At 38.0% G+C, this 23,193-nt stretch overlaps 1 protein-coding gene across 1 annotated transcript in view; it reads left to right on the top strand.

The window, feature by feature from the left end:
• The window catches only part of LOC117792675, a 54,565-nt gene extending 33,202 nt beyond the window's left edge, over nt 1-21,363 (top strand). The window contains exons 9-16 of the mRNA XM_034632893.1: nt 1,834-1,964; nt 6,860-7,019; nt 9,386-9,594; nt 13,943-14,105; nt 17,465-17,686; nt 18,771-19,070; nt 19,829-20,010; nt 20,219-21,363. Of these exons, the coding sequence (XP_034488784.1) occupies nt 1,834-1,964; nt 6,860-7,019; nt 9,386-9,594; nt 13,943-14,105; nt 17,465-17,686; nt 18,771-19,070; nt 19,829-20,010; nt 20,219-21,091 (2,240 nt within the window). The 3' untranslated portion in view covers nt 21,092-21,363. The remainder of the gene's footprint in view (nt 1-1,833; nt 1,965-6,859; nt 7,020-9,385; nt 9,595-13,942; nt 14,106-17,464; nt 17,687-18,770; nt 19,071-19,828; nt 20,011-20,218) is intronic.
• The last annotated feature ends 1,830 nt before the right edge of the window (nt 21,364-23,193 follow it).

Genomic DNA, 23,193 nt, shown 5'->3' with positions numbered 1-23,193 from the left:
AATTCGAGGGGTAAATTGAAAAGTAAACTGCAGTTCGCTGCAAATGAGGAGCCAATAATTGTCTCATTATTTTTCATTATAAAAAGATTGTCATAAAATGAAATGATCTCAAATTTCACGACATTCCTATTCTCTAACTACCTTGACAAACAAACTCATAAAGTTAATAAAGAAAAAGATTTTATTTTCCGCACAATCAACTAGTATTAACATTATTAATTAAATGAAAAGGAAACTGCTAAGAATTAAAGTCATATCCGCAATAAAAATAATGACGGAACAGCTCTTGAAATACAGAAGAAATTTGGACAAAGGTAATAGAAATTATGTTCATCTTTTGATTAAGCTTTTTCTTTGCCTGTAATGACAGTTCGGAAATTGCGAAACGTCATCAAAGTATATGGGAAATTATGCTATAAAATAAGACTTCTATTAGACTTTAACATGACATTATTATACATTATGCTTACTACAGAGTTTAGATCCAGTTTAACTGCATTATTTTCAAAACTATTTGAAATGCTCAGTGCACGTCTGCCATTTGCAATTAATTTAACTCTAAGCCAATTTTTCTCAGTTTCTGTTGGCTTGGCCTGGACAGAAATACTTTTCAGTTAATGCAATTTATATAGCCAACTCTAAGGCAACAGTAGCAATGGCAGCACCAGAAGCTTGTGGAATCAATTTAAGGACTGCTAACGAGCAGTTGTTAAACTTTTTCCAACAGACAATGACAGGCCTCACATACGGAACCCAGCATGCTGGAGGAATAGTAGAATGAACTGAAGCGCAGAGAAAGAAAAGTACAGTGCAACAATTCTGAAGCTGCAACAAAATGTGGCAGTAGCATTCAAAAGTCGTTACGTTAAGCTAGGCTACGAGTTTCGGGTTTTGGCTCTGGTTACTTTCTGAGAGTCTGCAGTTGGACTCTGCACCATAAAATGCATTAGCCAAGCAAAGTTGGCCAGTTTGGGACACGCAGACCAGCTTGGCCAGTGACAGTTATTACCACTTAAGCCCATCTAACCGCAACAGTGTGGCCTGCCAGCCATTTTCCACTTCCAGTTTGGCCAAGAGAATGTTTTGTACGTTGTCATTCATTGTCATTGTTGTTGTGGCCCTTATTACGAACTGCTAGAAACTGAGCTTAAAGTCAACGTTAATGAACTTGTTGAGCAGCTAGAGGGATGAAAAAAAAGGGAAAAGCATCTTTAAATAATGCAAATAACTTGGGCTCTTCTGGGGTTTGTGTTGCGTTGCGTTTCTGGCTCAATTCAACAACTTTATGTCGTTCGCTGGGCTTAGGCAAGCGATTTTCATTTTCATTAACAAGTCTTTGCGAAGAGGCAAAATCGGCTTAAAGAAAACTTGTTTATAAAACGTGGCAAAAGAGAAGAGAAGCTCGTCCCACGACCAAACTATAGCAAGAACAACAGGAATGGCAACTTGCCAACAACAACACAGCGCAAAATAATAACAACATCATTCTCAAGAAAGGTGTTCCTGAAGAATAGAAACTCGACCGTCGACAGTAGGCAAGAGTAAGAACAAGGAAAAGAGTACGAAGCGACACTAATCTCGGATAAGCGCAGATTAACCCCATTTCTTTTTTTGATTCTCTGTTCCAGTTGTCTTTCTTTCGTTTTTTGGTTGGATGAACAAAACTTTGCTCCAAACAAAAACAAACAACAAATTGTACTTGATAGGCTGGACTAAGTCCAAGACCAGACACAGTACATAAGAAGCGACACACTTACACCAACACACACTTAAAATGCAAATATAGTAATAGTTACAGTTATTTACTGACTTATATTGTTATCTTTGTTGCAGTTATACCCACCTTACAACTGGACTTGGGCTCAAATCTAAATCCCGAGGATATCGAGGAGGGCGATGATGTTTATTTCGAATGTAAAGTGCATGCAAATCCTGCTGCTTATAAAGTTGTCTGGAAGCACAATGTGAGTAATAACAAACACTGTTCATATACAAGGTTTATCAGAATTATTATGTGACTGAAAGCAAGGTTCCTATAAAAGTGACAGAATGAGAATCTTTATTTACATTTCTATCTACATGAAAATGGAATATAAACAATTAATTGATTTTGTATAGTGATGTAAAAATACATCGAAACAATTTTTATTTTTTAATTTTTTTGTACGATCAATAGAGGTTATAAAATCGATTTTCATGAAAATTCTTATTCTATTAGGCGTCGAAGCTGGCAAATTTAATTTTATTTCCAAACAATGAACAATTTTAAAAAACTTTAAACTGTCATAACCTTGTCAAATCTTAACCAATTTGCAAGCGAAATGTAAATTTTATCAATATTTGACCTCTATTTTATTTCCGCATCAAAACTGGAAAACCTAATTTTTTTCTAGCACTAACCTTTCTTTTTTTCGATTACAATTCGATTTTATACTATATTTACTTTCAAGCTTGTGATTAAATTTTGAGGCGAAATATAGTACAAAAACATTGACCTTCAAATGTACTCCGAGGGCAGCTCTTTATATGAACACAGCTCTTGTGCTTCCGCAAATTCCCCAAACATTGGCGTGTTTTGGGCAGACAAGTGCATGGGCTGAAAAAGGCAGAAATGCTACTAAATTATGATGAAACTGAAATTAAGTGGTCATTTTTACTGAATTATTGGCCAATTATTTTAAGGCAATTGAGTCAAGTGGCCAAGTGAAGAGAATTGAAGCACTCCCAGGGCCAAAGAGTAAAAGTTTGCGTGGAAAATCATTTGTTTATTAGTTTTACAAGTAGCAGAAAAACTTAAGCAGACTTGCATAAACAAAACCAAAAGATCACAACAACACAACAACACAACCAAAAACAACAACCAGGACAAGAGGAAGTAAATAAATGTTATTCAATACATAAGGGGCAAGTGTATGAATAATATGAATGCTAATTGAATTCATTAGAAGTCGAAGAAACAGAAACAACGTCAATAGAACTAAGTACATGCGCAAACAATAAGCTTAGCAACAACAACGACGACAAAACATAACTTTGGCAAATGATTATAATAAATAAACAACAATACTGAACTTCAAGACATCCAAAAAGTTTTTAGTCTACAAGCTGCGCACAAAAGTAGGCAACACAAAAAGAGCTTGAAGTTTATGCGAAAAAGAGACAAGAATTGTGAATATGGTAGAAGAAGACCGAGAGACTTGAATAAGTCAAAATATTTTGTTAAGATAAACAACTAAGTACAAATCGATAAAATCGGTTTTAGAGACCACAGAAAGACATAAAAATAAGTGTGTGCAAAAAGTTAATCAATGACTATTGAAATTCGAGATGTCGAGCTGAAAATTCAATGTTAAATGCAAATGAATTGCAAATAGACAACATTCAAAATGAAACGAAACTCAATAAGTGCTCACTCACACACAGACAGTTTTGAAAATTTAGTTCATGTCCATGTTGACGGGCGGCTAACAAGAAAGCTACACAGTTAGTTAGTTTGCAGCAATTGTCGGCGTTCATTTGCCTTTCTCAAAGGCATAACAATAAAAGTTGAGTGAGAAGCAACAACAAGAAAAAAGGAAATGAAATGGAAACGAGACAAACAAACACATAGAAGTAAAAGAGTGAGAGCGAGTAAGCGATATGTTGTGTATGGCTTACATGGCGTATGCGTAATGAGTTCAAGGCTAAATGGCAAAATGCGTTTGCTTTACGAAAGCAAAAAACATTTCTCAAGGCACCCACAAAGACGAAAGACGATAGACAAAGCCAATGCCAAGAGCCAAGCCTACTGTTGTCTGTGGGCGTAAATTACAAGTCAATTGTTAATTGGCAACAACAACAAAAGCAGCAACAGCCGCAACAGTAACAGCAACAAGATAAAATGCAATTAAATGTCACATTGAATTAAATAAACTTTTGTTTATTAAAGTCTTTTGTTAGCGCACTGAACACGCTGAGTAAATATAAACAAGATGCAATTCGCTTAATTCATATATCAAAGCTCTTAACCACAACTGAATCTGTGAAATTGTTGTAGATAATGCTTTAAACTATGCCATATAAGTATCTTTGGGTGTGTGAGTGCTAACAATGGCAAAGACAACTGACAAACATTGCTGATGTCATTTGCCTTTGTCAGTTATTATTCAATTATGCATGCTAACAATTAACAACGAGCAGGAAAATTAAATTAACAATTAGTTTTATTAAACTTGCAGACATATACACACAAATATAGCTGCAAAAGTTTCCAAGTCTCTTTCTGTGAGTGAATGTATGTATGCGTGTGTGGTAAACTTTTGCATGCTCATTAAGAAACTGGCAGCAACTTTGATGAAAAACGTTGCCAGAGCAACGACCAGCAACCGCAGAAAGAGGGTAAAAAGTAAACCGACTCTGAATGCTGTTCGCAGCAAAAGTTATTTAACAAACGTATGCACACACATTCGCACATATATGTGTGTGCTAATGGAAGCGCTGAAATAGCAATATATAAACGAAAACGGAAAATTTGATTAGAAAAGCAGCGGCAACACTTCAATTCACACTGACAATATTCAATTTGAAGACTTCAATAACTATTTGCGACTCGGGAAATTTGTGCATAAATCGAGTTAAGCTAGAAATAAATGCATGGCTTATAGCCAAAAAAAAAAAAAAGCAGCGCAATCAGGCAAGCTATTAAATAAATGGTCAACACTAATTGGGTATTTATAGTTGTTCAGGGCACAGCATTGAAGTGAAGGGCAAATAAACATGTCAAGGCACATCAGACAGACAAACAAAATGACAGCACATAAAATGCGCCATTAGCATTGAGAGGGCGGTCGCCAAAGGGTTCACAACCTGCCATAAAAAGGTGCTGCTGCTGCGGAAAACCCACTGCGGAAAAGCTGCAACGGATGTGCCTTTAACTATTGAAATAATCCACAACTAAGAGAGGCAGCCCAGCTGAGGCGAACTCATACTTTTTCCTCTCATTGGTTTTGTCTTTTATTTATTTACTTTTACTTTTACTTTATTTATTTTTTGTGACAACCTTGAACTTTATTTACTTTTTGTATGCCTGGTGACATTTTTATTTGTTTTATGACAACAACAACGACAGCAACAACAACGCGTGGGCCGCTGAGCTCAGCAAATGGTTGGCAACATTTTGGGGCTATTTAAGTAAGCCCTACGGGAATTGAGGCTGTTGAATGGAGTGAGGGGTGCATGAGGGTAGCAAGGCTATAAGGCCAGCACTAGTTCCCTGTCTGTGTGTTGTGGGTATCTGCGAAAGCTAAGCATAGCGTGCGACATTAGTTAGACTTTAAAATGCCCTCATTATATTAAGTATACGCCCACTTGGCCTGAATAAAAAGTATCAATTATCTAAAGAGCTAAAAGTCAAACGAACGCACACAAAGGAATAGAATATGCATTAATATTCAGTTCGAACGGTAAATATTTTGATGACTGTTGAACTGAGCTATCAGCCGTCCTTTTGTCAGTTCCCCCCTTGCATGGTGTTCCTCTGCCATCACTGTGTGTCATTGACAGTGTTTGTTTGCGAGAGCCGAAGAGCTAAACACGCTTGGTCCCAGACAAAAGACAAGGGGCGAAACGAGGCAAGGCGGCGAGTCCTGTGTTGGTCCTAGAGTAGCACAGCTGTGGCCCAGTTCGCACAAAAGTAGGCAACACTATTATCAAAGTGTTGCTACGCGCTGCATTGTTTCCTCTTATTGTATATTTGCACATATTCTGAAATGTATTTTTTGTTCTTGTTGTTGCCTGTTTGTACTTATACTTATATTATATGTGCTAAGGTCGCAAAGGCATTGTTTGCCACCCGCTTGTCGTAGTCGTTGTTTTTCTCGTTGTTGTTGCTTGCCCATTTTGACTTTTGTCGACAATTTATATACATTTATATTTATTTCAATGTTGTTGCTTTTACTGTTACTGTTACTGTTCTTATTGTTGTTGTCGGTCTAAAAGCCAAAGTGCGAATTTGTTTTTCTGCTAAATGGCACAAGGCTCTTGGGAAATGCGTCAAAATCTTGTCGAGTGGCGGCGCATTGGAAGCGCCAGACCAGCACAACCCAAAAGGCGAGGTCTGCCTCCGCTTTATGTAAACGTGCTTCTCATAGAGGTCGCATATATGTCTCTGTGTGTGTGTGTGTGTGTGTGTGTGTGTGTGTGTGTGTGTAAAAATGAAGTAAATTTTGCTGCTTGATTTTCAGTTACATTTCAAATGCCACACACGTTTCAAACTGGCGCCCAACGCTCTAATGAAGCGGCGTTCGTACGAGAGCGCGTTTATGATCGGACGAAATTTTAGAGGGTAGACTACGACTAAGGAAAAAAATAATAAATGAAGCTCCTGCTGACCTTGCGCCTAAGGGCAAAGCCCAACATGTAGGGTTGCATAACAATTTTTTAACGTAAACAACTGATGTTCAATCAGAGAAATATATTTAAAAATTTATAGCCTCAAGCGAAGTATAAACGGGAAATCCTAATATAAATAAATGAAAATAAATATTTGTAATAATTTAAATGAAGTTATTTTTAGTTAAATTAATTTCCAAAATTAAGCTAAACTATTTGTAAGCTTTTTAACGTACAGGAAATCCACTTTATGGTCAGAGTGTACTCAATCTCACTAATTGGCGCAACTTTTGCAATTATTTATGTAGCTTGTTACATTCTATATATGCAGTTGTCTGTCGTCCTGTGAATGACAGTCAATATCAAAAGCAGCGCTCATTAGAGACGGAAGAAAAAAGAACCGCCCAAAACAACAACTTGTGTATATCTTATGACTTATTACATGAGATTTTCTTCTTAATTTTCATATTTATTTTCTTGACACTTGCAGCATCAAATCATACAGCATAATCAACGAGCGGGCGTAATTGTGAGCAGTGGAGATTTGGCTCTGCAGGGTGTCACTCGTCATCAGGCAGGAAATTACACGTGCACCGCATCGAATGTGGAGGGCGATGGCGACTCGAACATTGTGGAGCTTAAAGTGATGTGTAAGTACTCGTATTCTATGATTTAAATGCCGGATTTGTCAGATACTTCGAAGACTTTAAATTATGTACAACTATTAAATAAGGGGATTCTACATTTTTTTTAGGCTTTCATTTGATTGCATTCAATTGATTGCAAGTATATAAAAATGCTGTTTTCAAACGATTGCAAGTGTTCAGATATTAAGTTTTTATGGGGCACGTGTTGAGTTTAAGAACATAAAAAAGGGAGAGCAATTTAGAAAAGTTATAGCTTTGTGCAACCCTGCGAATGCGCAACATTTGAAGCATGTCCCACTTTTCACATGTCTCGATTTGCATGACTCTGGCCATTCTTATTGTGCATTGGATCATAAAAAAGCAAATAAACATGTCAGTGAAAACTCTAAATGGTCGGGTATATGGCATCATTCTGTTATCACATGGGCAACATTGGGTTTGAGTCCTTAACAAACATTCGTAGCTCTCAAACGGCAACTGCCTTTTAAATCGAATTTGGTTTTTCGGCTACTTTCACGATATTGGCAGACTGGCGGACTGGCAGTCACTCAGGCACTTACTCTGCTGACGCACTTGCACCCTAGCTGGGCAACTGCGCTGTTTGGGATTTTGTGAGAGCCTTTGACACACAAAATGCGGCATTATTGAGAGCTCCATAGAGCTACGAGCGCGATGCAGCGCGAAGCGGGCGGCAATGGAACTTAGTGGCACATTGTGCTTGCAGTGTGGCGCATTGTAAGCGCGGTCGTGCCTCTTGCAGTTTTATTGCGTATACGCCTCCGTTATTGTGTCCTGCTCGAATGCCTTTTGTGTAGGCGTTCTGTATTGTGCTCGAAACTGAAAGCTATAACTGAAAACTCTCGTTGCTTGCCACCTGAGTAGTCAACGTACCGTTGAGGTTGCCAGAGCTTTGATGTCGTGCATCCAACAGCGAGTCAGTCCATCACTCCATCAGCTTGGCAATCGGTCAGGCATGTGGTGAAGCCAACAAAAGGTACTTTGCTGAGCTTCCTGGCTTTTGTTAGCATTTACTTATTTTCTTATTGAGTGTAGGCATTTCCGTATACTTTTAACAATCAGCCAACAACCAGGAAAAGCTTTATACAAGCTATAAAATATTTCAATTTATTATAAATACCTTTGTTCTCACAGGCTTATAGAAAGGAGTTAATAATCGCATTGGAAATTAGTTTCAGAGATTGTCAGATTACAGCAATTATAAATGGTATTCATAAAAGCTCAAATGTGACCAAAAATGTATAACATTTTCAAATTTTACAGTTGGTTTCAATTTAAATCTTCTGCTCAATTTCCTTGCAACTGGCGAAAGTGTTGAACTTGCAATTATAAAACAGCTTCGGTTAATTATTTTTGCCTTTTCAAGCAATTTAGCACACAGAACCCAGTTCAATTTTCTTGTTGTTGCTGCTGGTTTTGGGCGTTGCCTTATGCTTTTATTTCCTATGTCATTTCCTTTTTCCGGTTTTAGCTGTGTATTTCGGTAACCAGCTTTCTCACAGCTTTGCCCGTTTTTCTGCCATTTCTTTTGTTTAAAGCTAAACTTCCTGTGCGCTTGTCCTAACCACTTTTCAGCAACTGTTTCAATTGTGCTGCAACGTTTTTCGTCACTCGCAATGTGGCCACAATAGCTGCAGACGGAAACCTCAATCTCCTATGCATCCCATTTTCAGCCTGCCTATCGAAACGCTCTTCCAATTTCAATGAAAAAAATTGCCCATTGGAAATTTGTTTACTGCTTGCTTTCGGCTTTGCACAACTTGTTAAATTCGAGTACAATTAATTGTGAACGACTTGAATTTGCAGTTAGTAGATTTGGCCGGCCAAGGCTTGAAAGAAATTGAATTTTTCTATCTGCTTTGTTGCTGCTCAAAAATTTCGTTTCGGCCAAGTTTTTCTTTCACTTAACGTTTCGTCAATGTTTTTCTTTTGTTTCTTTTCCGAAGTTTGCTTTGTTGCTGTTTCTGTTTCGGAGTCTGTTTAGTTAGTTGCTTGAATGGGCAGCTGAGAAAGTTGCATGTGGCTGCGCAGGGAAGCAAAGGATTTTCTATCTTCGCTGCCTTTTGCTTGGTAAACTTTTCTACTTTGAATTTCAGCGCGGTTCGAAAGGGACGATAGCCCGATGCTTACGATGGGCGTGGCATGCAAAAACGAGAACCTTCCCGCCGCTTCAGCTTCTCATTTAGAGAATGTGCACTCGATCTGTGGTGGGACTGAAACTGGGGCTTTATTGCATTAAGTTTGGGCAAGCAATGCGATTATTGATTTGCCAGCCCCTGCAATCGAACAGCAAAATGCACTCGAAATATCAAAGTTTGTTACTCGTTCTAACTCTATTTCCTTTCTTGCAGATAAACCAATTTGCCGGCCCGATCAAAAGAAAATCTATGGTGTGGCACGCAGCGAGGCGGCTGAAATCGTTTGCGAAGTGGATGCCTTTCCTCCGCCCGAAAATTTCAAGTGGTCCTTCAACAACACCGCCGAAACCTTCGATATGCCACAGAGCGGCTTCCGGCCGCACTCCGCACAGGGTTCCACACTGACCTATACCCCCGTTAAGGTAAGTGAGACTACTAAATGTTGTATATTGATATTTACAGGACCTAATTGATGTAACCCAGAGTCATACCACCCACGTACCAGTGACTCCTATCTTTGTTCTGTTCTTCTGGATTATGAAAAATGACAAACTTTACGAATTTGAATTCGAAAGTGTGCTTGTCAGTGTTTGCTATAGTCGTCGTTCGGTTTTTCGGGCTAGGAATTATATTTTCATTTCATGTTTTGAAATTGAAATTGCTAGTGACACATTTGACATTTTATCAAATAGCAGACAATACACTATATACCTGGTAGACCTCAATTAAACAGCAAAATATTAATTAATAGGCCAGAGCTTTCATTATTTGGTGCGTGTCACGTTGTCAAATAAAATGAAACATCAACAGTGGCAGACAGAAAGTCAAAGGGAGGCATCAAAACTCGGCTTGGCCAGTGCAAACGAGCAATTTTTGATTAAAAATTCTATTAGCGCTGCTTTCTAATTAAAAACGAAAACAACAACAACAGGACCAGCTGCCTGTCAGTTAATAATATTAAAGAAACTTCAATTGACTTTAATAGCAATCATCATTATTCAGCTCAAATGCTGGACTTCTGAAGTGGAATTGTCCCGTTCTATGTCTGACAATTGGCGAACATTTCCGTTTAAATTGCCAATGTTATCGTCATCGATATTGCCCGTTTCATTTGAGATTGCGATTGCATTTAGACGTTATCGACTCGGTTTCCTCCCTGCCAATTGACCAGCTAAATTGGCCATCATTGAGCTGCCTGTTACCACTGTCCTATCTATGCCAAAATTTCAAACGATGTACCAAAGTGCTCCCCAAATCCAAATTCAAAGGATAGTTGCACAGTTGCTGGCAATGCAACAGAAGCTGCTGGTCTGTAAACTTTTATGGTCTGCCAAAAACAATTCTGAATTTTAGCTGCAATCATGTCTAGACGATTGCTTTGCTGTAAGGTGTCAATATCTGAGTCTCTAATTGTTAACTATTAAAATTGAATTCAATACTAAATCTGAATTTGAATCAGCTTCATTATAGATTTTTCCATCATATTTATTTCCATCATCTCTACAGTTGTCCATTTAAGATAATTTCTACTTAGCTAAAGTTCTTTTTCGCTGTCTGAGCTTGTGAACGCTTGTCAGTCACTTTGGCAGCCATTATGCGCTGCAAGAAAAATAAAGAAGTAACAACTGTCAGCAAATGAAATGAGCTACTTTATCCCAACACAGTTGTTACGTTGAAATGCAGTTGTCGGTTTGGGTTGGTCAGTTGGATTGGTGACCCAGTTTTAAGTGCTGTCAAGCCTTCTCCACCCACCCGCTTGTACATTATTCCTGTGGTTTGAACACAGTTAGCTGTGGATTTACTGCTTTGTGGCATATTTGTCTGTCTGTCTCTCTGTCTGTCATTTCGGTTGTCAAAAGAAAAATTTCGCTAGTCAAACGGCATTCAAATGAGTTCCGTTCACAAACACTCTCCCGGCACTGATTGCACAGACACATATAGCACACTCAACCTAAAAATCTCAGTTATTTTCCTTCGTGCACAGACACACACATATAAATCATTTAGCTCAATTGAATATGAAAAATCCCTTCCGTTCTGTTGTCATATATGCTGTTTCCGGTTTCCGCAGCCACAGCTCAAGCATCAACTTTAACATTGTCATCCTTTGGGCTGATTTTCTTTCCTTCTTTTTTCCATTTTGTGATTCACTCAAAGACATCCAACAGCTCATTAATATTTCCTACATGCTTTGGCATTTCAGTAAGAAACTCTCTACATCTCTCTCTCTCTCTCCTTTCCTCTCCCTCTTTCGATGTGAGAGCAAATGCGCTTTGACTTTTCCTAGACTTTTTCCGCAGTTGTACAAATATAGCTAACACAAATTGTCGAAAATTTCGCAACGCAACGCATGCGGTCCAAAAAACTCATTAAATTGTCAGTGAAATGTTCAAATTTTAATTAAAATACATAAATAATATCATTTATGTTTAGGCTGTCAGCACTAGACACTAGAATGCACAGCAATTGCAAGACAAAGTCGACCGAAAACGTTCAGGATAGGCTCGATCTTTCACAAAAATACCAAAAAAATATGCATATATAGAAATCACAGACAACCTTTTCTCTTTATGTTTGTGTGTGTCTCATTGTTGTTGCAAATATGCCCTTAACAATTTAAGCAAATGTTTTTGTTGGCTGTATGGTGCTGTGGCAGCTCGACAACTGCAATAATATTTACGCTTAGTTGCGGGAACATTAAAATAATATAAACAAATGGAAATAATGATAATAAATATTTCGGCATAAATACTCAGCACACAGACACACACACAGACACACACACACACAGATACGGGTATAGAGAAGCAAAACAAAAATGTTGCAGCTTTCCGACAGCAAAGTTATTAAGCATCTTTCCTGACAGTTGCAACACTCGAGCCTTTGGCCTTACTTGGCAGATCCAGAAATATTCTGAATATTGCAAATTTATTATGCTCGTATTACTTAAATGCATGCATTTACGTATGTGAGTATGTGTGTGTGTGTGAATGCGGTCATAATCACTCAGATGAAGGGTGAGAGAGATATATATTTGCGTAGGTGTTGATGCGCAGTGTTGGCAGCTGCCAAGTTGCCGCCTTTGTGACAACTCTTGGCTAAATATAATATTATGTATATTTATGCCAAAAATGCAACTGTGTGTGTGAATGTATGCGTATTTTAATTTTCATAAATGTGCATAAATATTTCACCTGCACATGACGTTAACGTGCATAACTATTGAATAACTCGAAAGTCGTCGGAATTTTTACAAATTTACTATTTAATTTCTTACCAACGAACTGTTGGAAATGGATAAAGTTGATTTTATGATTACATTATTATATTATAGTACCTTAAAAAAAAGTAAAGTCTATTAAGCTATAAAGTCTATTAAGCTTGTTTAAAAAAAATACATGTCCTTAGCCTTAACTGTACATAAGATTTGTGTGCAAATAATAAACAGTCGTATAATTGGTTGTTAAACATATCTACAGAGAAAGTTTTAACAAAATAGTACAATTAAATTAAATGGATATTCAGCAAAGAATTTTGGTTTTTTTCTTTCCTTTTGAAAGTTGACCGCCATCTACGAACCTGTTCTTAGTTTCCCTAAGTTTTTCCTGTGACATCTTATCTTTGAAAAAAAAACTTTTTTTTGTGTTTTTCTTTTATGCTTCCCTAATTAAAATGACAAGAACGCCCGATTTTTAGTTGACTTGAGACGGGTGACGAATAGAAGGAGAGTTGATGGTGCCTTAGGGTGGTAAAATAAGTGCGGACCCTGACTGATAAATAAGCTGCAATTTACGTTGACATTTTAAGGCGCATTGAGCCAGCGATCTGGGGAAAGTGATTTTAAATTTTAATGAGTTTGAGACGCCTAGCACTGATTAAGTGCGCTTATTTTTCCCGGCAACAATGCCAAAGGTAAACAGACAAAACACAACTCAAGCAACTTAGCTGCTCACCCACGTGTATGTGTACGCCTATGTGTGTGTGTGTGCAAACAAATCAATCGTTTTGAGTGCTGTTGATGTTGTTTTTGTTTGTTGTGCATTTGACCGTAATATAGCTGAAGGATTTCATTAGCACAACATTTGACACAGCACAAGCACAAATACAAATACATACTCGTACACACAGTATAGCAATAAAGAATCAAGAATGGACCCGCAGGCGTGGCCACTTATCAGGTTATACAAGCAGGACACATGGCATACATTATAGCCATGTTAACATAGTTTCCTTTTGGCCTTTCCAATCGCAGACTCTCAGAAACACAAGACGTAATAGCAGCCACAAAATGCTTCATTTGTTTTTACTGCCAGTTTGGGAAAAACTTTTGACCTTATAGGTTCTTTTCTCGCTCTTCGTCACTTACTGGATTTAACTATATATGTATGCATGTGTATGTGTATGTGTGTGAGTTTATTGACATTAAATTATATTAATGAAAGACTTATTGACAGCTGCGATCAATCAGTTGCTCTGACAAGCATATTACGCATACGCCACCGACCGCCACAGACCGCAGCTTTAACGGCTTTGTTGTGTATTTTATGTATTCAATGAATTAACTTCACTTTTCTGTAACATTCTAGTTAATTTGTTAAAGTGTTTTAATGCATTCTGAGGTGCAATTTGAACTGTTAACTGTTAACGTGTCAGGTGTTCCAATTAAAGTTAAAATAATAAGTTAATTACTTTAATTAACTAATTAAAATCGATGAAAATATGTACCATTCAATTGTCAATAATCTTTTTATTCCCATAATTTATTTACAGGAAATGGACTTTGGCACCATTATGTGCTGGGCCGACAACAATGTTGGCCAACAGAAGGAGCCTTGTGTATTTCATTTAATAGCTGCAGGCAAACCGGAAGCGCCAACCAATTGTACTGTGGTCAATCAAACATCAGACTCATTAGAGGTTTATTGCCTTGAAGGTGAGTATCAAATGCCGCAAAAGCTGTGAAAATTGCCAGCCAATTTGGCAGTTTTTATAATTGCTGATGAGCCAATCAATGGCCAAAAAGGCAAGTCTATCTATATATGTATATATTCCTTCCTGTAAAAAAAAAATATACGTTGGCCGTAACTCAAGCAATCTGCTGCATGGCTAGTTAAATGGCCAGAAAAGAGTTTCTGCCTGGGAAGGAGAGGGTGGCTTGTGAGGTGTGGAAAGTGTGGAGAGTGGAAATCATGGTACATGTGTACGGGTATGTTGTGTTTCCTGCAGCGCTTTTCAGACTCATTTAAAATACATGAGCAACTTAAGTGCACTTTGGCAGCCAGCTATGCGAACTTCCTTCGAGATACAGTCGAATAATAAAAATGCAATGAAAGCATAAAACTAGAAAGGCAACACGCAGAGAGATAACCAGACGGACATACGTATCCATATATTGTACATATATAAAATGCTTTAGAGAGATTGGAAAATATACTTGTATATGTAGTCAAAAGAAAACGTTGCAATTTGTTGCTAAATTTTCAACGCCAACACTCTTAGCGCAATTTTTAAGAAATATTTTAAACTGCAAAGAAAAAAGAAATGAACTAAAGCTGAAGTATAAAATGATAAAGAAGCAAAGTGGCAAAAGAGACAGTCAGTCAGTCAGTCAGTCAGCCAACCACCCAACAAAAAGTTAAGCACAACATTTGTACATACAAAATGTTTTGGCTTGTTATGGAAGTTGCCGTCAATAAAAGTAAAAGCAAAAGTAAAAGGCAAATGCTCAGCAAAACTTTAAATACAAATTCAATTCGCATATTTTATGCGCTATGGAAATGCAAGAAGGCAAGAGAGAAGAGGCTCAGAATATGCAGCAAATTGTTAGTAGCACTCCAACGGGTTCAAAGTTCACTTACACAGAGTTGCATATTAGCAGACAGTCGTCACCGGTAGACAGTGAGGAAATGTCCTCTTGCTCACAAATTGGGACTGTACTCGTAACAGTCGACTTTATGATGCATTTATGCAGCCCTCGAAACGTTCGCGAGTGCAAATACCAGAGCTAGAGACAGAAACAGAAGCAGCGGGGGCAGCATAACGAGGTGACTGCAGAAAGTGCAGCAAAAAGCGCATAATAACTGCATACTTAATGGCGCATTACCCGTTACTATTTACCTCTGTTACGAGTACTTCTTGTTCGCATCCCATGCCTTTACCAGGACACCGCATGCCAAATGTCTCTTGTCTCAAGCGTTGGCTTCGTTCCGTTCGAGTCTTAACACGCTGCGTATACTTGATGCCATGTTATTATTATTTATAAATTACAACATTTCTGTTGCATTTTGTAATATTTAATATGCTGCTTTTACTGCCTTCTTTTTGTACACTCTGCTGACTGTAAAACTTTCTTAGTTAAGTGCGGAACGTATGGCGGGCATTGCGCATTCGCCCTGTTGTGGCTGAAGCTTTAAGCGCTCTTTAACCATTTTATGTACATTAAGCCAACATCCACACCCCACATCTCTGCTAATTTAGTGGCTGCACAATATTATCATAGTCATCAGCATCATTAAAACTTTAACGCAACTTGGTAAGAAGCGGCGGCATGAGCAACAATAAAGCGCGATACTTTTTATATTGCACTTTGCATTCAAGCAAATGACGGCAAAAAAGAGGGAAGCCCTATGGTAAGCAGCGATCCCGAACTCTGTTAAGTTCCTTTTTTTTATTTTTTAAATAACTCAATTTATGCTGTGGTCGCTGCACGTTTCGACTTTAATAAGCCAGCGCGCTAGTTGGCCAACTTTACGCAACCAAACTCGACTTGCGGCAGGATAAGAACTTGCCTCGAATTCAATTCAATACTGCTGCTACTGTTGCTGCCAACTCACAGACAACTTGAGGGCAACTTATCCTCTACCTCTCCCTCCTATTGGCCACTTATTTCAGCTTCTTCTCTCTCTATCTTTCGTTTTTTTTTCTGAGCAAAACAAAGCCATGAGCAACGCGGGCAACTAACCGAACTCATCAAGCCTCGGTTTAATATAATAAAATTTCAGTTTACAACATTTCGCTGTTGTTATTGTTGTTGTCGCTGTTGTTGGTGTTGTTACTACTGCCTTTGACACCGCCCTTACCGTTGCTTTATTATTTTCACTCCACTTGCGCAATTTCTATTGTAGCTCTGGCCTGATCCAAGTAAATAAAATTAACCCATTACAATGAAGTTGTTGGTATTGTTGTTTTTCTTGTTGTTGTTGCTGTTGCTGCCATGTTGTCGGCCCGATGCTGAGGAAAATTTCATTAGCTAAACGTTTTAAAGTGCTCACAAAATGCTTTGGCCATAGCCAAGCAACAACGACAACGACAACGACAACGACAACGACGACCCCTGGCCACAAACAATGATGCCGTACAAAGGCCTTTGAAGCAAAGGCGAAGCACATTCTTTTGACTCTATTTCCGTGCAACCTTTGTGTACTGTCGACCACAGCCAGTGCCACCTTCACCGCCATTGCCATCGTCACCGCCACGAGATGAACAAAAAGGGAAAGAAGAAGAACCGAGTGGCCAAATAAGTATAACAATGCGAGCCAAATTCATCGCAACATATAAAACATTTTACCCAACAATTTCTCCTTCGGGAGATAGAGAGTCGGCTCTGGCCCCTGCATCAAGTATACGCATAGTTGTTGGAGAGGGTTCTGAGGAGAGGCGGAGGCAACCTTTTCAGTTGCCGCCTTTATTACAAAAATATTTTAACATTTTTCGTAAGTGTTTTAAGCCGACTTTTGTGTCTAGAATGAAGTACCATTTGAGCAGTAGGGCCAACAAGAACTTAGCCGACTTACGTTTCAGCCAAAGGGTGCCACATTTGCAATTGTGTGGGTGTGTGTGTGTGTATGTGTGTGAGAGAGAGAGAGAGAGAGAGGGGCTCAGAATGGCGGAGCATTATTCTCAAGTGGGCGGCATGTTCTTTTGTGGTTATATTAAATGGCATTTAAAATTTAGCTTTAGATTACTTTAAATATATTTTTGTTATGTTCTCTACGGCTCTGCATTTCTAACCGAAAATTGGCTTGGGTTAAAAAGTGAAAAAAGCAAGAGTATATTTAAGTTTTAATCGTTTATCTACTGTGCTTAGCTGATTGTGCAATGATTATATCTCAATGGAGTGACGTAATGATATTACCATTAGAATTACACTATCACTCTTTATTTTACTTTAACTTCTAAGACACTGGAGTACCCAAATAAAAGGTCTACAAATCTAAGCTAATGTGAATCTCAATTTTTTAATTTCTATATTATGCTCAAGTTTTTATCTATTTTTGATCATCTCTTTTGCAGGATTCGATGGAGGCATGCGTCAATGGTTTCTAATGGAAATCTATGAGCAGAATAGTGGCATCCTACAGGCTAATATTAGTGCCAAATTTGCCATGTTCAGTGTCGCAGGATTGGACGCAGGTCGACTCTTTAGGATCTACATCTATGCGGTAAATGGACGTGGAAGAAGTGAATCCGTAGCGGTTGATGGGTACACACTAAAGGCCGCCGAGAAGCAAACTGGTAAATAGTAAAAACATAAGACGTATAAACTAAGTTCAAGTTCGCAAGTGTTCCTTTGTCACAATAAATTTAGAAAAATAAAAATTGTATATCAGAATTTTCAGAAAGCAAATTGCATAGATTCTATCCTAAGTTTAACTTTTCCTGAAGTGTAAGGCCTAGCTGTGAAATGAGAATATTACGCGGGACAGTTTGCAAAGACTTATGAATTAATAATGCATTTTTATGTAGCGCGTGAGTTTGTCTTTTATGAATTTTTTATGTTAATGTTTATGGTACTCTGAAATCCTTATCGACACAAAGTGTGCGAGGGGGGATTGTATAACTTTGCAACGCATTTAATATGTATTTTCTCGGTATTAGTATTAATATTAGTGTCGAGCAAGAGATTTTTTCGTTCATATTATCTGCTGTCTCGCAATTTAATTACGCTAAACTGCCCAATGAATTGTAAATTTCTTATGAAACTTTGCCTTGCAGTTTCATCCTTAAAAAATATGGGGAAAAAAATAAATATAAAATTATGCAAGCGCCAAAGTAGCGTAAAAAATTATATAAAATGATTAACATTAATGAATTGTCTTCAGTAAGTCTTCCGCTTCCAAAAAGAAAATGCGGCACAAAAGCAAATTGAAATACTAATTAGCTAAAGCAAAATGCCGTAAAGCAAAGTTTAGAAGAGTTTTTTTCTGAGAGGGTCGAGGGTTGTGACTGGTGGACAAACACATTTTTGGGTAAACAACTTGAGCCGTCGTTTTAATTTTTCAAAAAGTCACAACAAAAGTGCAAAGAAGATGAGAAAATATGATGAGCAATTCCAGAAAGCTACATTTCGAAGAGCGAAAACTGAATACCCTTACAGACGGTAACAAGAAAATCAATCAAAATGTCTGCAATAAGCGAAATACCAATCGCTAAGAAGAGTATATTAAATTAGCATTCAGACGTTTATTAATAGCCAACTGTTTGGGCCACTGCTTAGAGATGCTTTTGTCTAATTGAGCATTAAAATAACGTTAAATTAAAAATAAATATTTATTGTGATTGCCGTCTTATAGTATATATATTTTCTTTTGCTTCATAGTTGCACTAACCTCCTACAAGGGCAGCGCTCAGGGAGCCAACAGTTTTGAGCTTACACCCATTCTATCCATTGGCATCTTTGTGGGAATTCTGGTTGCTATCGTCTGCATTGGAATCGGGACGATTGCTGCGCTTAAGCTGCGTTCCCATAAGCATCAACAGCAACAGAAATTCGCACATTCAAATGCCAAGTTCTCACGTCCAGGCAATTTGCAAATTAAGGATAAAATCTCATTGCCATTGAGCCACTCTGAGGAGATGTACGACGAAAAGAATCCCGATGTGGTGCCATACAATGAGGGTAAGTGAAATTGTAGTACAAGCAGTCTTCTGGGCTAGCCAAAAGATGAATGCTCCGACTCTGTCTGTAATTTATGAGCGTTAGCTAAAGACTTAGGGACAAACAGGCCGGCAGCCAGTTAGGTAAACAGCACAAATACAAACACATATCTCAAGTGTGTGTGCGTGTGTGTGAGTGTGTGTGAGTGCAGGGCGTGCTGCATTTTTGTGCCAGTGTTGAAATATTTAAATGACAGCTAATTGCTGTCAGGCTGTTTGTTGTTGCCACTGCTGATGGCTTTGGAATGTTTGTTTGCTCATATGTCTGCAGTCGAGTGGCAGGATCTGTCTCCGCCTTAAAGTATGCAACGATGGAAGGGTTTAACTTTAAGTTGGATCAGATTTTACCCACTGCACGTTTTGCTTGATTAATGGCAATCAAGAAATCAGCAGTAGCAGCAACGGCAACGGCAATGTCAGCTCACAGCTCACAGCTCAACAATTTAATCAATTTTCTTAACGTAAAGCAATTTCATGGCAAAAGCAACGAAAGGAGAAAAGAAAATTGAGCGTTGCGCCCCGAAAATCATCAACAGATTTAAGAAAGGGAAGGGATGGGGCAGTGGCTAGCCGAAAAACTTTTGCCATGCTACTTAGCAGCAGCAACAACAACAACATCAAGCTGAAACTTTTGACTAAGCCAACTTTCTCTTTTCATCTCTCTTTTTTGCTCTTTCACTCTGCATATAACACAACTGTCTCGCTCTTGCTTCAATTTAGTTGATGGAGAATATAAACAAAAATCAGCAACACAAACGCCATCGGGACATCTTTCAACAACCAGCGAGGCGGAAATCAGTTGCAAACCTGGATCCACAGCTGGCGTCGGCGTCGGCGTTGGCGTTGGCGTCGTAGTTGGCGCCGGCAGCTCAGCGGACAGCGGCGCTTACCAGAGCAGCAAGGTAAGTTACCGTTAGCAGGCCAAACTGTCAACTAAAAGTTTGAGAAAGTTTAACTTACAGTCAAACTACTCTATGGCGAACTTTGCAAAGAAAATCAAATGAGATTCAACTTAATGACTACAAATATTTCCAATTGTTGCTAAAAATCACATTTTCTCCTCCCTCTTTCCCTCTTTCGCTTCTCTCTAATTGTCCGTCTGCCTGGCAGGACGATGAGCTGCACTATGCTGAACTTTCATTAAATAGCGCCACTTGCAGCAGCTCGAAGAAGAGTCAGTCGGGCCAGGGAACATCCCAGCAGCAACCACAGCAGCAGCTGCAGCAACATCAGGAGCAAAAGCAACACCAACAGCAGCCAGTATTGGGTGGCACCTTGCCACATGGCTCGAGTATGCGCAAGCTGTTACCCAACATTCCAGCAACGGCAACGCTGCAACGGCATAAGCCAAATGCGGGTGGTCTGCAGCATCCGCATCAGCATGCACCGCCGCCCACGTATGATTATTTTGAGGAGCCCACGATATACGCCCAAATCGATTCATATAAGACACGAGCTGGCGCTGCTGCTGCTGCCGCCATGCAGGTGGACACTGTAGTCGGAGCGGCCTTTGGAGCGTGCATTTCATCGCCAGGATCGCAGGGTACTCCGTCAACCGTGTCGCCTGGCACGGTGCAAATGTATACGTTGCCCTCGCATCCGGGAGGTTATCACACGCTGCCGCACAATCATCAGCAGCAACAGCAACAGCAACAGCAACAGCAGCAGCAGCACGGTCATTCGCAGATGCCGCCCAACTCGGCATCCATGATGCAAATGATGCATCAACAGCTGCAGCATCATCCAGCTGGCAACATGCCCATGCCACCCTCCTACCAGCAGCATCAACAGGCACAGCAGCAGCAGCTGGCACATGGCCAAATGCTCGTCTCGAGCAACAGCAGCGGGCTGGCCTCCACGGCAGCCATAGCCAGTCCCAGCAGCTCCCTGTCGGGACTTTCCGGCGTTGGCAAATCCTACTCACGTGAGATTGTCACTGTCCGTACGCCGCTCATGTATTCGCAGCAGGAGAGCTGCGTCTAAATCTAGTCCTGTAAGTTTCCAGCTCTTTGAGGTTTGTGTCTAGGCTAAGCGTTGCCAAAAACCAATTAAAACAAATATAAACCAAAACAAATAACACCTATTCAAATTCAATGAAAATTCTATTTTACGCGAATAGCCCTTTGACGACTTCCCATTTATTAATAACTACGATTAAAGCTAGCAGTTAGAACAATTGAATTATAAATGTCAATGCATAACGTAAATATTTGATCTGAGAGGAAACAAACAGCGCCATAAATTTAATAAAAACAACAAGAAATTGCAATTATAGTTAATGATTAATAAAAATAGTAAGTAAATGCAGAACTGTAGAAGGTACTGAATTATCAATGCACTGATTCATAACCTTATTTTCAATTATCATACATCAATTCACAAAATGCTGCAAAAAAACATCCGCAGACTTTGGACTAAAGTCTCCCTGACGGCGCCTGAATCGTCATCTGTGAGTACAATCGAGTGTATAAAATACTTGGTTAGTGTATATCTAGCAAAAGCTTATGCTAGTATGAAATGTCACTAATAAAAAAAATAACAAAAAAAAATACTTATGAAATTTATTCGTAATGGGTATATAGTATTTTCTATACTCTGATATTCGAAACTCTGACAAAGCAACAAAGAATTTCAATTTAAAGTTCATCAAAAATGTTCCTTCCTTACAGTAAGTACTCACTAAAGACGACAAAAGACATATACTGAAGCAAAGCATTATATTTCTTTTTTTATTAAATGAAAAAATAAATACTTTTCAACTTGTCCCTGTAAATGTATGTAAATGTTATTTTTAAATAACAATAAAAAACAACAATTTATAGTAACTAGCTCAATATGCATTAAAGATAATTAACTAGCTCACACAAAAAACTCAACACAAAACCAAAAAAATTATGAAAAAAATAAAATAAGAAACTTTTTGGCAACTACTTATATGAAAGATATTAAAAAAAATAATATTACAGAATAAATAACTACATTCACATACATAAAAAAATTATCTGCAATTAGAATAGCATAAATAATTATTAGCTCATATTATGTAAATAGCAGAAAGTTAAAGAAAATAAATGAGTTTTATCTAATGTGTCATAAATCAATGTAAATTACTTGCGTATTCAAAGTTAAAATCCAAAAGACTAAACAATTTTCAACATTTCTTTATCAATTGAAAATGTGTAATTGCATTTCAAAACTCGTGTTTTTTATAGATGTATACAAAAAATTTATGTATATTTAAAATATATATATAATATTTAATTAAATGTAACTGCACTTTGTAAAATATTGTTGCAACTTTATATTTATGTTAAAAAGAAAAGAAAACAAACTTTAAGCTCTTAAAGAAAAATTGTAAAAAAAAAGAAAATGCTAAATAAACTGTTTATCGACAAAGCGAAAGCGCCAGAATATTATGAATACACATACATATAAATATAAAAAATTTGAAAGATATATGTATATCTAAATGTATCTTAAAAGTGATGTCTCTTAGATAAAAATATGTATGTAAGCGTTCCACGCAAATGAAGTAAGTTTAGCTAATTGATAATAAATTAATTTAAATTAAATGTAAATGAACTGTGCGTACAGAAATTAATATTTATGATAAACAAAAAATACAAATAAATAAGAAATAAATGTATGTTATTCTAAGCACTCGAAAGTAAAGGAAAATTACAATGAAAAAAGTCCCCCAAACCAAACCAAACATACAAGGAATACAATAAACAAACTGAAAACCCTAAATAAATTCAAAAATAAATTTGAAAAATTTCAATGAAATTAAGCAATTTAATCTTTTATTTGTAGAAATTGATTCGAAGCATGCCTCAAAGTGATTCAGCTGTGATTCAGTTGAAATTCTTAATATTATATAAGTCAAGGAAATGAGTTTCGCTTGAGTAACATAATCTGAACTCAGCACAAAACCAATAAGGACATGTCCAGGTCCAGGCCTGCGCACCATTTCCGGGACAAGGCTGCAGTAATATTTTGTTGCAACAATTTGCCCATTTACGGGCCGCCATTTTAATGCACACACAAATAGACATTGCAACATTGCCGTAAGGTCATGTTGCCTG

Source organism: Drosophila innubila (assembly GCF_004354385.1).
Source record: "Drosophila innubila isolate TH190305 chromosome 3R unlocalized genomic scaffold, UK_Dinn_1.0 2_E_3R, whole genome shotgun sequence".
Lineage (NCBI taxonomy): Eukaryota > Metazoa > Arthropoda > Insecta > Diptera > Drosophilidae > Drosophila > Drosophila innubila.
Note: the sequence above shows the minus strand (reverse complement) of the source record. Positions and strands in the feature narration are given on the sequence as shown.